Below are 14,374 nucleotides of genomic sequence, written 5' to 3'. Positions count from 1 at the left end.
ACACGCACACTAATTTCACAGAGAAGGGTTTTGTTCTGTTAATTTTTTAACAGAATAGGCAGGAAAGCTCTGTAGCAAATGTACATTCAGTAAGTGATTGAATTTTTAAAATAAATTGTTAGGAATACACTATTGATTAAGTAGTCATGAGATCTTCTAATTCCCCAAGCATCTGAGCAGGATAAGGCCAGATTTTCAGTTTTTCTGTAGCAGATACAAAGTGACAACATGATGCTGTCAAATGACATTTTAAACCCACTCTTTTAAGCGTGGTAAGTTAGAGACGCAGGACAAAGGGGAGTCAGGGCCCTAAGAAGACAAACCTTTAGACTAGAATTAACCTCTAGTGGCTCTAAATAGTCAGTATCATATTTGTTGATTTTCACCAGGCATTAGATTAGCATTACTGTTTCCTAAATACATTATGTCATAATATTTACCTTTTACGGCTCTGTATCTCACTCCCTCCTGCCCCCGGAATGATAGGATGTGTAGTTTTGGTTTTGACATTAAAACATGAATTTTAAATGAGAGGGGACAGGGAGAAGCTTGTGCTTCCTTATTACTGAGATGACTTTTAATAGGACTGCTTCTGCTCCTCCAACTGAAAACTGTGTTGTGGAAACAAGTGTCTGTTTCCATACACACTGTGCAGAAACCCTTATTTCCTCCCTGCCAAAGAGAATCTCTAGTGTAATAGTCAAAGCTGGCCATCGGTTCTTGAATGGAAAAAAGTGACTAAAGTCCATTTTGTCTGCTGTAGTTGAAGTCAGGCTCTTCAATCTCAGTTTCTGTTATGTCTGAGATTTTGGAGTGTGTCCTTCCGATTTCTTCCAGGGCACAGGCTAGGGAGTCAAGGTCACCATCATGTTGATGACGGGCTTCCCAGAGGTCCAGAATGACAGCAGATGGACTGCTTTGTGTAGCAAAATAGGAGAGATTCCTAAAAGGAGGGGAGAAAAAGGTGAAACAAAAAGGATGAGGAACAGTATGTACTGTAGCTGCCATGAATGTGAAAGTGCCCTCCGTTGTGCCTAGCACTATAGATGTGTTTAAAAAACAAAAAACCTTCAGCAAGACCTAGATGAGACGAGTGAACCCCCAAGAGAACACACAGTGGTGCATTTATTCTTCAAATGTCACTCGCTTAGTTTAGCAGAAGGAGAATGAACAAGGGACTTGTATATTCTGAGGTACATAAATGCTGGCCAGCGTACCATCCTATATGATTTAGAAAACAGGCCAGTTCTGGAAAGCATCATTAATAAACTTAGCAAGTATTTGTCAGGGAGAATTATTATATGACTTAAATTGGTGCTTGTGATTATGTGAAGATATAACATCTTTTAATTAGTAAATTTATATTTTACTAATATGTAATTCTTAGGACTTTGCAGGGGTGATATTTGCAAAGAATTTGGTAAAACGAAGTGTTTATCTTAAACACTTTACCCTATAACTCCTTCTAATTATGGGCTTTGGACATAATCATCTGAATAAATACACTAACGTCACATTCATAAGCATAAATGTTATTTATAGCATTTGTATTACATATAGATACGTATCTATAAATACGGGAAGAAACAGATGAACCTGTAGCACAGAAAAGGAAATCGGGACTTGAATGCTATTGTTCAGGTTTTTAAACCAACTCCAAGATAATGAAACAGTTGCTACTGACCATTTTTGGACTGTTACTCATCAGTAAAAAAACAGGCAGATACCATTTTTTCCCCAAGCTTCACTCATTGCCTTTCCTCAGTACATCCATCTCTTTCTTTGGTGATCGAACGTTAACATACAGTGGCCTGTTTGTGCATGCGTATATGTGTAGTACAATTCCAGCTTTGAAGGAGTTCTTATAGCAGCAGTACTAATTGTTTCAGTGCGCTGAAAGAACAGATTACTGTAAACTGAGGAACTAAAGCCGGGCTGTTACTCTTGGCAAGTAATACCTTGACTTCAGCAGAACTACTAGTATGGCAGCAGCCTGTATTTTGAAATAGATGGGGGAAATACTATGGTGACACTAATGGATTACGCTGTACAGCAGGGATGTGGAAATCTATGAAGTCAAGTATTTATGCTCTACCATCTGGTTTTATAACTACATTTTGGGTTGTTTAAACTGCTCAACAACTTCCTTTTTCTATCTATGAATTTGATTATAAAAATAGATATTGCAAAGACCCTACCAGGTGTCTGCAGCACAGAATCCAAAGTTAAAGGGCTATCACAAATTTGGTCTTACACGAGTCAGTGTAATCTCCTTAGTACATTGTCTCTCAGTTTCCTGAGAAAGAAGAAATCTCCTCCAACTTCTTCTACGCATGAGGAACGGAAACCAGGGGAGATTAAAGTGCCTGACAACAGGTAGTAAACGCTGATGAGTAAAGCAGAATTTTCTGACTCTCTCACTGCTGCAAGACTATAAATTACTTTTTTCTTTGGTTCTGATGTGGTTTATTGAGATTGCCACACAAAGCAACAAGTTAATGAAAAGTTATTTTGCTTGATTTAAGTATTCCTCTACCCTGTTGGGAACATATTTATGGTGTTTGTGACAATCAGAAAATATTTGTCTGAGTGAACTGCCTCCACCAATTTAATTTTGCCAAGCGGGAAAAGCAAAATAAGTAGTAAATTAGCTTTTACAGCATCTTTCAGTTTTAATAATCGTAATATTATTACTCCTAACAGTGGAGCATGACCTTCTTTTTTAAATATGCCTTTTCCTTAAAAAAAAAAAAAATAAATTGCTAAATGTGTAATTCATTTTGGAATACAAACTACATAGATAGAAGTCAAGACAAGAGGCTGTATGAATTTTTTGAGAGAACATGCAACCTCCTAAGTCCTTTAAACCACTGCTTTCATAGTACGCAACAGTGCCAAAATCCTTCTACAGTCTTGCACTTTTCCTTTGTACACCCCCAAAAGTGGGGTCTTGGTAAAGTCCAGTCCGGAAGAAAGAAACGGACCTTAGAAGCAAACATCAGGTAGGAGAGGGCACATGGGTTTATTCAGAGGAGAAAGCAGTTCCTGTTTTCAGCAGCTAGTCGTATATAAAAGAATGTATGAACTACGGTTTATCCTTGAGAGTAAGTATGGTAATTACTATGCACACATCTTTAATACCAGCAAATGAACAAAACAAACCCATAACAGCAGCAAATTATTCCCATAGCATATGTAAATGTTCACCTTTCAAAATTGCCTTCCATTACCTGTTAATGCTGTTTTTTTGTGCTAGCATCTGCCAGTCTTTGCCTTTGGCGTTGGGTGTGTCAAATGTTGCACAGATTCGTTGTCTGATAGAGTAGGGGATTTTGAATGCCTTTGGACCCGTCTGTGCAGGGAAGTTGCTGTCATCATGTGCAAAGAAAGTGATGGTTTCTCTTTCATTCTACACAAAACATAAAAGCCAAGCAGTTAGTTAGGGCATCAGGCTTTCCGCCTGCCTTGGGTCTATAGGTGGCTCTCTGTAGCACAGTGACAGAGCAACGCCAGGAGTCCTATCATACACTGCTGCTTAGAAATGGGCAAGCCAGACAACATTCCTGCACAGCCTCTCCAGAATGAGAATAGCCATGGGTGCAGACAGCTCTGTACTCCTGCTGCCTTGGTATGCAGGGATCTGCCTGCAGGGAGCCTGTCTACGTATCCCTGTTGGTGTATCAAGTCTGCTTTTGGGGGAAGAAAGAATCAATCCTGAGCCTGAGATTCCAGCTATAGTTCGTAGAATTGACAAGAGAAAATTAAATAGCCAGGAGGTATTTTTCTGATTTGTGAAGGAACTTCTACAACATCACAAGCACCTACATATAAAAACATTTAAAATAGTGTAATTTTCCTTCTACAAGTTTCCACTTTTTTGTTTATTTTTGTTACAGATGAAGTTCAATAGAGCAGTGATTGGTAGACGGAATGACAGAAAAGCATATGGGTTTCTAAATCTTTACTTGCTTAAGCCTAAAATATGGACATATAAATGTCTCATTTGTGATTTTTTAAAAACATCTTAGTTCTATAAGTACCTCAGTTCTTCCATATTAAAAATCTCATTGGAATCCAGGTCCTTTTGTAGATCTGGCCCATTCTTTTCCTATGAAATTGTGCCAGTCTTGTGTAATAGAGTCACATTTCCATGCTTTATTCATTTCGGTGCAATGCAGCATAAATATTAAATAACAATGATGCTATAGTCTTTTCATATAACATTTATGACACATCCCAAAAGTCATCCATGCAAAGTAATAGCAGTGCTGTAGATGTAACGCATGGTCTGACTGTTTAAATTAAATATGCAGAACAATAGTAGATTTTCATACCCTGCACATGTGAGATAAGCTACTGCTACCTGCTTAGTTCAGGGAATTGTAAAGCAATGAGCAATTCAAGTATTCAGCTGCTATTTATATATTTATTTTACAGTCACATTATCCTCACTCTTCAATCACTTTTTGAGATAGGCATGAGAAAGCCTTCCATACTAGCAAATCCATTTGAAGACAGAATTGTAACATGCTCTGGGGACTTGTGGACAGATAGGTCCCTTTAAAAAAACAAAAAGAGGAAAAAAATGGCAGCAGCAACATTGTATTGAGATATATAGAGAATGATGGAAGTTTTTTATGAAATAACAATAGAGAACTGGAAAAACGCTTGGCCGTATTCTGAGGATGTTTTTATACAGAATTATGTTTGTGGTTTTCTTTCTTAGTTGCTGCATTCTCTGCGTAGTGCATTTAGCAACGGGCACAGATCTTTCATCCAGAAGTATTTATCTGGATTAATCAACAAAGATGCTCAATAATCTAAAAAAAGCAGCTGAAGAAGTTTTCATTGCTGTAGGACACATCACCAGCTTGCTTGACAACATGTGTTAGTTCTTTCACCTGTGAGCAAAGCTACAGCCCTTGCAAGACATTCTGTGTATACAAAAATGGTCTAAAAAGGGAATAGTCAGTGGCCTAACAGCAAACAGGCAATCCATCTATTTTCAACTCTCAGTGGTCTGCAAGGTATTCAGAAACTTTTTGCAAGAGAACTATTATCACCAACTCAAGTACAAATTATTCTTAGTGTTGTAGAATCTCTGTACTTTGATTTCTGCTGGAAATGGAATCTCTAAGGCTTTATAGACTTGTTACAGTTTTGAACAGGGCCTAAGAAACTACACAGAGATGGAAAGGACAAAAATGGGGAGGGATCATGTCTCATACTACTCAGCAACTTTACAAAACAAAAGGGAGAGAGAGCACTTTACCTCTAGAATGGATGTCTGGATCTGTAGGATTTGCTCATGACCCTTGACTTGTCGGACGCAGATCTTGCAGGACAGCTGTGCGGTTGCGGGAGTGTAGCGCTCCAGCGAAAAGGCACAGTGCAGCGGCTTCTGGCTGCTGCACCACACGCGAGAGAAGGGGACTTCCTGCGGGAGAAATGTATCCCACAAGAATGGGGAAGCAGGCGTGAGAGAGAGAAGTTGCAACAAGCGCAAAATAGGAAAAAATTCCATGATTTTTCTCTGCAATTGCTTTTTTACTGCCATCCCTGCAAACTCAAAGTAGGCCAAAACTAATAAATGATGATTCAGTTGCTAAATACTAAGACGTTATATTTACTGAAAGCTTTGGTTTCATTCAGTAACACAAATGATAACAGACTCTCATCTAAAATGAAACTTAAAGATGCACTTCGCTTACTCCTCCTAGGCAGGGATCAGAACTCTTACCCTAACCTGTGTCTCCTTGCCATCACCTTGTACTGCAGAATCCAAAAAAAGGAACTTCCCATCAAGAACTGTACTTTCTCTGTAAGTTAAAGCAGCATAGAGCATGACAGCATATTTTCTATATTTATGTTCCATCCGAATTTAAAAACACCCACCTGCCCGGGTAGTCACGTGCAGCCCACTGCACATCACTGGTCAGTCTCAGTTTTACTTCTTAGTTTCATCCTGTTATATTCTGTGACTACTTTCAGTGACTCCTCTACTTCAGCCAGGGGCAGTTTATGGGATGAATGCCCTCATCAAACGCTATATAGACAACTGCAGCAATTAATCATCAGAGATTTCTGGCATCTCTGGTTGCTCTGAGTTCCTAAAAACGTACGGAAATAGACAGGAGAAGTACATAGGGGGCAGCTAACTTCTGTTTTATGATTACTTTCTAGGTACCAAAGTCCCGTTACTGGTCTCCTCTCTTTACGCTTTCAGAACATGGCGGTTTTTTGTTGGGTTTTTTTTTATTATTTCCAAACTAACATCAGCTATAAACCCACTATCGTGTTCTACACTGTAGCCGTGAAGGCATGTAAATAGTAAAAACAATTAAACCAAACATGTTCTCTATTAATTTCAACATACTGGAAAATACTGTAGAATTGGCAACCTGGAGAATAATGTAAAAGGGAAAAAAAGACTGATAGTAATATTTCATTCTGTTAGATCTTAGCATTCATCCATATGGTTATGGGACAGCATTAAAGAGCTTCAATGAGCGATTATTCTAACACAAGAAAACTAGTTTAAAGATTTTTACGTTAGTTTTTCTAGAGGACGATTATGAATTTCCAGATTACTCTGTAGGTTTTTCACACACTATTTTTAAATTTTAGAATTCATTTGAATGGCATATGAAGCTGATACTTCAAAGAAAATACAATAATTACTATATGCAAATTTAATCTGGTAATGCATTCTGCTTGCATTTTTCAGAGCTTTAGAAAGGGTTAATAAATGACACAGACAAGGCCATAAAATGTGCTGCCTATAGGCAGCTATAATTCCTTCAGTATTTAATACTGATAGTTATAACTGAGTGACCTGCCAACTAGTCACTTGTCATAATTAGCTGCCTAAATCAAGTAAACCATGCACTTAACTCTATGATCAGTTTATATATGGGAGCTCACCTAAGAGCTTACAGCTCAGAAAACACACATTTCTTCATTCTTGCTTTCCTATAAGCAATTTTTATTGGACTTAGGTTGCGATCTTTTCTGTGTCCCTGAAGAAATGAGCTATGCGCTGGTCATCTGAGAATGTACAACTTCAAAGAAAGGTCAGCCTCACCCTATACTTTAAAGTACAGTCAAGACTAGAACTGAGGAGAATATTGTTGTACTCGTAGCTGATACGCAGTTTACTGCTTCTTGAGAGTGTCTCAGGCTATCTGTAATGAGGCACTAAGTGATAATGATAAGCTCTGCATTTAGATCCTGAGTTGGTAGCAGTAGCAACATACCAAGAGTGATACAGAAAACATTAGCAAAATATTAGAAGTGGAGCAACTGTTAATTAGATTTTTCCAGAGTAATCATCTCTGCTTTCATTCAGAGTGGAAGAATCACTCAGCTGAAAAGAATTATATGAAACATAATACAGGGGGGCAAAGCATGGTGGAACAATGAGTGTTTAAAGTATTCCAGAAATGGTTTCCGGTTTATTCTCCCTTTATAATTAAGTTCCTAGCAGACAGAAGGAATGTAAATAATCTCATAGCTACAGACAGACACTGGATCCTCCAAGAGACACAAGATGCTCAGAAGACAGCTGCTTTTAACCTCCAAAGGTGCCTGCCTGGCTTCTTAACATGCTTGTCACAGCCTCTTCCTGCTCTAACTCCCAACCAGTCTTTAAGGGTTCCCACTAGTTACTTGGGAACACGGTGGGAAGGATGCCAAGCAGTCAGCATCTGCTTCTGCAGGATGGCCAGGACAAACAAATGCACTTCGCGTAGTCTAGAGAAATTCTGCCTACCACCTGCCATTAACTGCTTTTATGCCACAGTTTTACAAGCCAATTTATTCATCCGTTCAAGCCTTGAAGCAGGATCTTTACTTATCTGAGAAATCATTAACATAAATCTCTCCTCATCGTACTATCTGATAATGGTTTCATTTGGTGGACCAGATAGACAATTACGGAATAGGCTGTTTTCAGTTCTTCTTGACAACCAGAACAGCCAGTTTGTTTTTAGTGTGGTATGAAGCAAAGAAAACAAGTAAACTCCACATGAAGAAAGAGACTCTTTTATATATAAAGAGGCTGAAACCAAATCAGAGCTGTCCACAGAGTTGGACATTTCACAAAACATTTCACTGAGAGGGAAATACAAAGCCAGTGTAAGTTGTTCTGCAGTTTCTGTTAGAAACAATTACTATACTCCTCAGCTGTCCAAGTCATCCAAACTATACTCAATTATCAAATGTAAATATTTATTTGGCTTCAGTATCAGCACTGTGTCAGACCATCCTGTCAGCAGAAGTTTTGCACATGCTTCTTTTTAACCCTGAGCGGCTGCTGTGATCAAAATCTTCAGCAGGTTGCAGGTCTGCCATTCTGTGCCTGCCTTAAAGCGAGCACAGCACGCACTTAAGCGTTCTTCTGTGAGTTATGGCTCCCTCATCTGACTTTTTATTTTTTGTTTTTATCTTGCAGCAATAAATTTAATAGCTACTTTGGACTGTTCCACTTGCATTAGATTCAGCAAAGCGAGGTTCTTGCAACACGTGAAGATTAATATAGAGAAATTTGCACTGGCTATCATATCTTGTTTTAACAGCACCCTGCAGTTCAGTTTTGACTGGAAACTCTAGACTATTAATTGCCAACAGAGAACAAAAATACCTGAGTCTAATATACCATAAGCAATATATTTATTCATAGAAGTTGTACGCAGCATTAAGAAAAGTGCTGAACTGCACACAAAATATCTTGAGGCCTCCGACTCACTCTCAGAACTTTGTATGCACCAGGGACTCACAACCAGCAAAGGAGGTAACGCCCCAAAGAACTAACAACTTGGCAGAAATTACCAGGCAGAAATAATCCTCCCCAAATTCTTAACTACAAAGAAGCGTGGAGGCTAGAATAGCAAAACCTCTCACTTTGGTTATCAGCAAAGTTGTCTGCAGACAGCACAGTAAGTATTGTTTTCTGCAGGCCATTTTTCCAATTTATCATACCACAGTGTTATTTGGGTTCTTGGGGTCTGTTCCTCCTTACGTCGTCGCAATGCCTTTCTGCAATAGTCTTAGCAAACAATACGAACAGCCATTGCTACTGTGTCCAGTACAGGAGAGTGAAAGTGTTCATCTCTGAACAGTTTTACATTCTATTACTAGAGCTATTTAAAATGTTGCTTTGCTGCAAGAAAAGTCTAGGGGATTTGTCACCAAAGTTATGTGGTGTTTCTGAAGCAGTCACTGTGGCGAGACAAGTTCGATTAAAACTCTCCTGATTTTGTTTTCTCTTGTACACTGGACATTTAACTAATACACATTCTGCATGATGGGCCTGTGGAAGGTGTTTTGTCTGCCTTCTAAAGCAGTCAGAAGAGACTGATGTAAGATAACGCTACATATATTTAGTTCAAATCTATCCAACAGTTATTAGGAAGCAGTTTTCAGAAAACAGACTCTTTCTAAATAGACTAAAAATCAGCCTCAAAGTGCTATCATGCAGATTTTTTCTCCAGGATTGGATAAGGGATCAAGAGACAATAAATTAATCAAAGTACGGAGCTGTGCTTATAATATGGTGTGAGGCAAAACTCAGTTTGTTGTATTAAGAGGAAACTCCTGTGAGTTTTTTTACTGCTCAGGAAGGTACTAGTTTTGATAGGTATTTGATGTAGTAGTTGGGCATCCTAATACTGGTCAGTTTGTCTTGTAAAATGCAATTAAGTGAGCAGAATAAACAAAACACTTCAAGTACTTCTTCGCACGAAGCTGAAAATGATGCGGTTTCTTTCAGTTCTTAAGTTGTAGTACAAATTATCCTTATATTCTTAGCGATATAAGAATTTATCTGGATATAGGTCAGGGTTTATAATTTTCAGAGCCCATTATTTTGGAGAACATGGCAATGCATTTAAAACAATTTTTTTTCCCAAATACTGAAAAATAGATAACCACCTCTCTATATATTTTTCCTCTAGGAAAAGGGAGCTTATATAGCTAATCAAGTTCTGTATTTTAAAAGCCCGGCCCACTCTATGTGCCAGCACATTACTTGTAATTACCAGTAACCAATATACTTAGAAAATCTTCTTTTGTTTTGATTTTTACTTTCCTGTCTTCAACAGCCTCTTTAATTAACGTAGTACAGAAAAAATAATTTGCTCTTCCTCAGTTCTAATTCTTAGTATACACATGCTGTAATTTGAACTCATGACATTTAAATGCTTACATTTAAATGTCACTTTCAGCCATGCATTCATAGTTATATCAAAATCAGAATGACGTAACAAAAACATATTCATGAGTGATAAATTTTAACAAGAATATAGGCCTTCTGTTGGAAGTAATTGAAATGAGGAACAGTACAAACTTGCATTTTTGTAAAATGACAAATTTAAAGCATTCTGTTACATATGAAATCTGTATTTGTCAAAATCATAAGGCAATGCATTTTTGTTGTGTACTCAAGTGATTAAAACCACACCTTTCAAAAATAAAAGGGACCGTTGTCTTATTTGGGTTATACCTATACCAGTGAAAATTCTTACTTCCTCTGAATTCAAATGTAAACAAATAAAATTGACAAGTACCTGACATGCAGTAAATGGTTTAATTCTCCAAAGGAAAGGAGGAATATCAAGGACAGATATCTGAAGACTGAAGGTATTCCCTTTGAAATGCAAAAGTTTTGGTTCCTCCAGTAATTGTCCTCCTTGGAGTCTTTCATCCGAAACCACTTCCTGCAATGGCAGAGGGGGAAAGAATTTTTTCAGTATTAATGAAAATTCATCTTTATTGAAGGTGCCTAGTTCACCTACAGCATTATCAGGGTACAGCAGTGGCCTGTTTCCCTCACGGGCCAGATGATGGGCTTTTATATTTCACCATCGGAGTTAAAGGGATGGTCAGGCATTGTCAGCTCTGTTTCCCTGTACATAATGATGGTACTTGTGGCAGTGAATTTTCTGGTTGGCTACCTCAGTACCAACACCCGCATAACTTCAGACTAGGAGCGCAGTACTTGAGAAGGAAACTTGGGTTATTGCAACACAGTAGTGGCTGTCTTCACATTTTGGGGTTTCAAGTCAAAGCCAGCCAGTTTTCTTTTTTACTGAAAGTTACTTGTGTTTGATTGTTACTATTTTATTGAATCCTACAGGACCACTGTTACAAAGAAGTTTACCAGTAGTTGATTACCCAGAGCACTCTCTAACATAAATCTGCACGAAGAGGGAAACAAGACTATGTCAGCTCATTTCCAGGTAAAGCTCTTTCCCTCCCGAGAGGAAAATGGAAACTGGTTTAGTAATTCAGTCCCTCTTCTCTTCTGGAATAACACAACTATCCTTGGTATTTTAATGAAGCTTTTGAATAAAAAACTCCTACAGGTTGTGTCTAGTGTTCCTTAAACACTTGACATACAAAGCTCAGCGAGGTATTTACTTAAGGGACTAAAAGGAAGACAGATGACGTAAGGCATGCTTGGTGAATAGTCTACTCAGTTACAGATTAAGTCGACAGCAGTTTAGGTGAGAAAGTACTCTCAAGACTTTAAAGAGCACTGAAAGAAACACACCAAGTGTACACATTAGACAAAATGCTTCGGTTTCATTTCTCCTCTCTTGGACATTTTCAGAATTACTGGACAAGACCCTGAGCAATCTTGGAAGGGCTGACTTGGAGCAGGAATTTGCACTACAGCACTCTAGAGGTCTGTTCCAACGTAAATTTTTATATCAATCGGTGAATTTAAAACACAACAGTAAAAAAAAAAAAACACCCTGCCTGTACTTACGCAATGTTTATTCCTGTACTGTTACAGTAAAAATACTAGTGAGGAAGGAAAGCTTGCCCCAGTCTTTAAAAATCTGGTAGCAAGCAGTCCTTCAAAATTACCTTTTTTTATCCACATAAATTATATAAAATCTGTGTACATCAAAGAAGTTTAGTGCTTGTCAGTAGCAAAGTTATTGTTAGAAGAACTACTGGAATCATTGTGACCTTCTGAAAATATAATGACTGCTAGAGCTTTCTGAAACTATAATAATGTATTTCTATTATAAACCAATTTAAAGGCATTCAGTTATGTTTTAACTCCTGATGGCTGGATTTATACGAAAGGAGGAATAAGAAGGGAGACTTCAGTTTTTGATTGTCAACTGCAAAGGGAGCAGCTTGCTTCACAACTATTTTCAAAATTCCCTGAATGTGTTGGATTTTTTTTTTAAATGTACCATTGTTGTATAAATACTGCTCTACCTGTAATAATGGATATGGTCCTTAATTCCACAAGCGTCAGCCGGACTATAGTAAAATACAAAGGACTTGGTTCTCTTATATTTTGAGAGCCAAGAGTTTCCCAACACGCTAGGAATTGCATAAAGGGCGAAGTCATCTCTTAGAAAAAGTAAGGTAAGTTTTCACACAGGGACAAAATGAAAAATCAAGGAACTTTATATCTCATATAGGACTGCACTGTAAAGGATTAACAGTGTCAAACAAACTTGGTAAGCCCAACTTCAATACTTTATCAAAAAAAAAAAAATCTGTATTTTCCATATTCACACTTAACATTTACACTAGTATAAAGCTGGTGCAGCATGCTTTTAAGGAAAGTGTAATTTCATAACTATATGGTTGTGTCATTAAGAAAAAAATAAGCCAGTCTCCTTCACTGTTTTGCTGAATGTCACAATAATTTGAGAAACAAGATGGCACAGTCAAATCAGGTTGCTATGGGTGAGGGCTTTTGTGGTTTTTTTTTATTTAATATACTGAAGGTAAACTTCAGCATGAATGAATCGCCGAAAGAGACTGCACCATGCTGTATGAAGCACTATGAAAAAAAATAAATTGTTGCTCTAAGATTAACCTCATTTCCCTGTTGTGGGCCTCGTAGTTGTGTTGCACAATTTTGTGGGAGGGTTTTTTTCTCTATATTTAACAGTTCCGAAGATTTTTGTACATTTTTTTATAAACCTGCTGCACAGTACGAAATGCATACAGGCAGGGCATAATGGATGCAGAGTTGCTAAAGGCATCAGACAGTGCAGGGTTATATTAACTGAGTGTATGACTCAAAGCTACTTGTATGGGTTCACAAACACCTAAGAAGGAATTTGGGCCTCTGAATTTCGGGCAGACTCATCCAGGAAAATACTGGTAAGCCACGAATTGTGTAAGTGTTATAAAGGGTATAATTACAAAGCTATTGTAAGGCTTTAACAATCCTTTCAGTGGTTTTGCTTTTATTAGAAGCACATAGAGATTAGTGTGTGCTTCATTAAGATTCATGTTTCTATTCTGTACGATAGGAAAAGGAAGCAAAAATTCATCTGTCACAACTGTCTTCATTTCAGTTCCCAAAAGAAAACCATTTTGTTGAAGCTTCTGAGTTTACTAAGGCTGCAAAAGCCAGTGAATTTCATTGTTTTGTCTTGGAATGCCATATGGAAAAATCATGCCAATTTTAATTGCCACTTGGGGATTGTTTTGTGTTGTTTTGTTTTTTTTTTTAAAGGGGAAATGCACTATTATAATTTATTTTTTTGTTTAAAAAGATGGTGAGGCAGTCTCTATCTTCTTGCTCAAGCTGTAAAAAGGAGAGGAAATCCTGAGCTAATGACAGTATAAGGGTAATGAGCGTGATAAATACTATACATATAATGATAACGACTTACATTTTCTGCTTGTAGTGGAGTAGCACTCAGCTCCAGAGTCAAGCAAGCTCTGCCCGTGCCCATGTAGTAGCCAAGGCACTGAGCCCAGCCTAACACTCCTTGTTTGTCAGCTGTAGCTTTGTGCTGTGCTAACCATGGCTACATGATTTTTTGGTTAGTCTAGAATGTGGGCAGAGTGGGTTTCTATCTGCCTGGCAAAAAATGCAAAGACAGTTTGGCTGTCCTAAAGCTCTTTCTTGCAGAGTAAATCCGTAAATGAAACAACAGTGCAGAGAAATTAAGGGACTTACTCTAAGTCATGCAGCATAAAAAAACCCCACAGCATTCTCATTCGTTTGAGTTCTGGACTATTGCTGTTGTCCAGGGACTATCCCCAGGAATAAAGGAATGTTAGTATTCTATGGAAAAATAACTAAAACCAAATTAACAAAGTGAAACCATTTACCTGAAATGCACATGGTGTGTTATCCATACAATATACCCTCAGATTGTAATCCAGAGAATTGCAAGACAGGCAGCCAAAAACCGCTACTTTCAGCTGTCGAACGGCACACTCAGAGATCGGTTCTCCAATAAGAGCATAAGTTCCAAAGCTGTTTAAGAGAATGTGACAGGCATAAGGATCCAACAGGCAGTAGCAAGAAGTAGTTTCCTCTTCCACAGACATCACTTCCTGCAAAATGAAATTCAGGACAATAGGCGTCATGACATTATTTGTT

At 38.0% G+C, this 14,374-nt stretch overlaps 1 protein-coding gene across 1 annotated transcript in view; it reads right to left on the bottom strand.

The window, feature by feature from the left end:
- Positions 1-697: 697 nt before the first annotated feature.
- UNC5D (unc-5 netrin receptor D) overlaps positions 698-14,374 on the bottom strand; it is an 85,161-nt gene continuing 71,484 nt past the window's right edge. Inside the window, exons 12-16 of the mRNA XM_009808545.2 lie at positions 14,101-14,328; positions 10,566-10,715; positions 5,273-5,437; positions 3,231-3,409; positions 698-943 (exon numbers count right to left, since the gene is read on the bottom strand). Coding sequence (XP_009806847.2) covers positions 739-943; positions 3,231-3,409; positions 5,273-5,437; positions 10,566-10,715; positions 14,101-14,328 — 927 coding nt within the window. The 3' untranslated portion in view covers positions 698-738. The remainder of the gene's footprint in view (positions 944-3,230; positions 3,410-5,272; positions 5,438-10,565; positions 10,716-14,100; positions 14,329-14,374) is intronic.

The sequence above is a fragment of the Gavia stellata genome, chromosome 31 (genome assembly GCF_030936135.1).
Source record: "Gavia stellata isolate bGavSte3 chromosome 31, bGavSte3.hap2, whole genome shotgun sequence".
In the NCBI taxonomy this organism is placed as follows: domain Eukaryota; kingdom Metazoa; phylum Chordata; class Aves; order Gaviiformes; family Gaviidae; genus Gavia; species Gavia stellata.
Note: the sequence above shows the minus strand (reverse complement) of the source record. Positions and strands in the feature narration are given on the sequence as shown.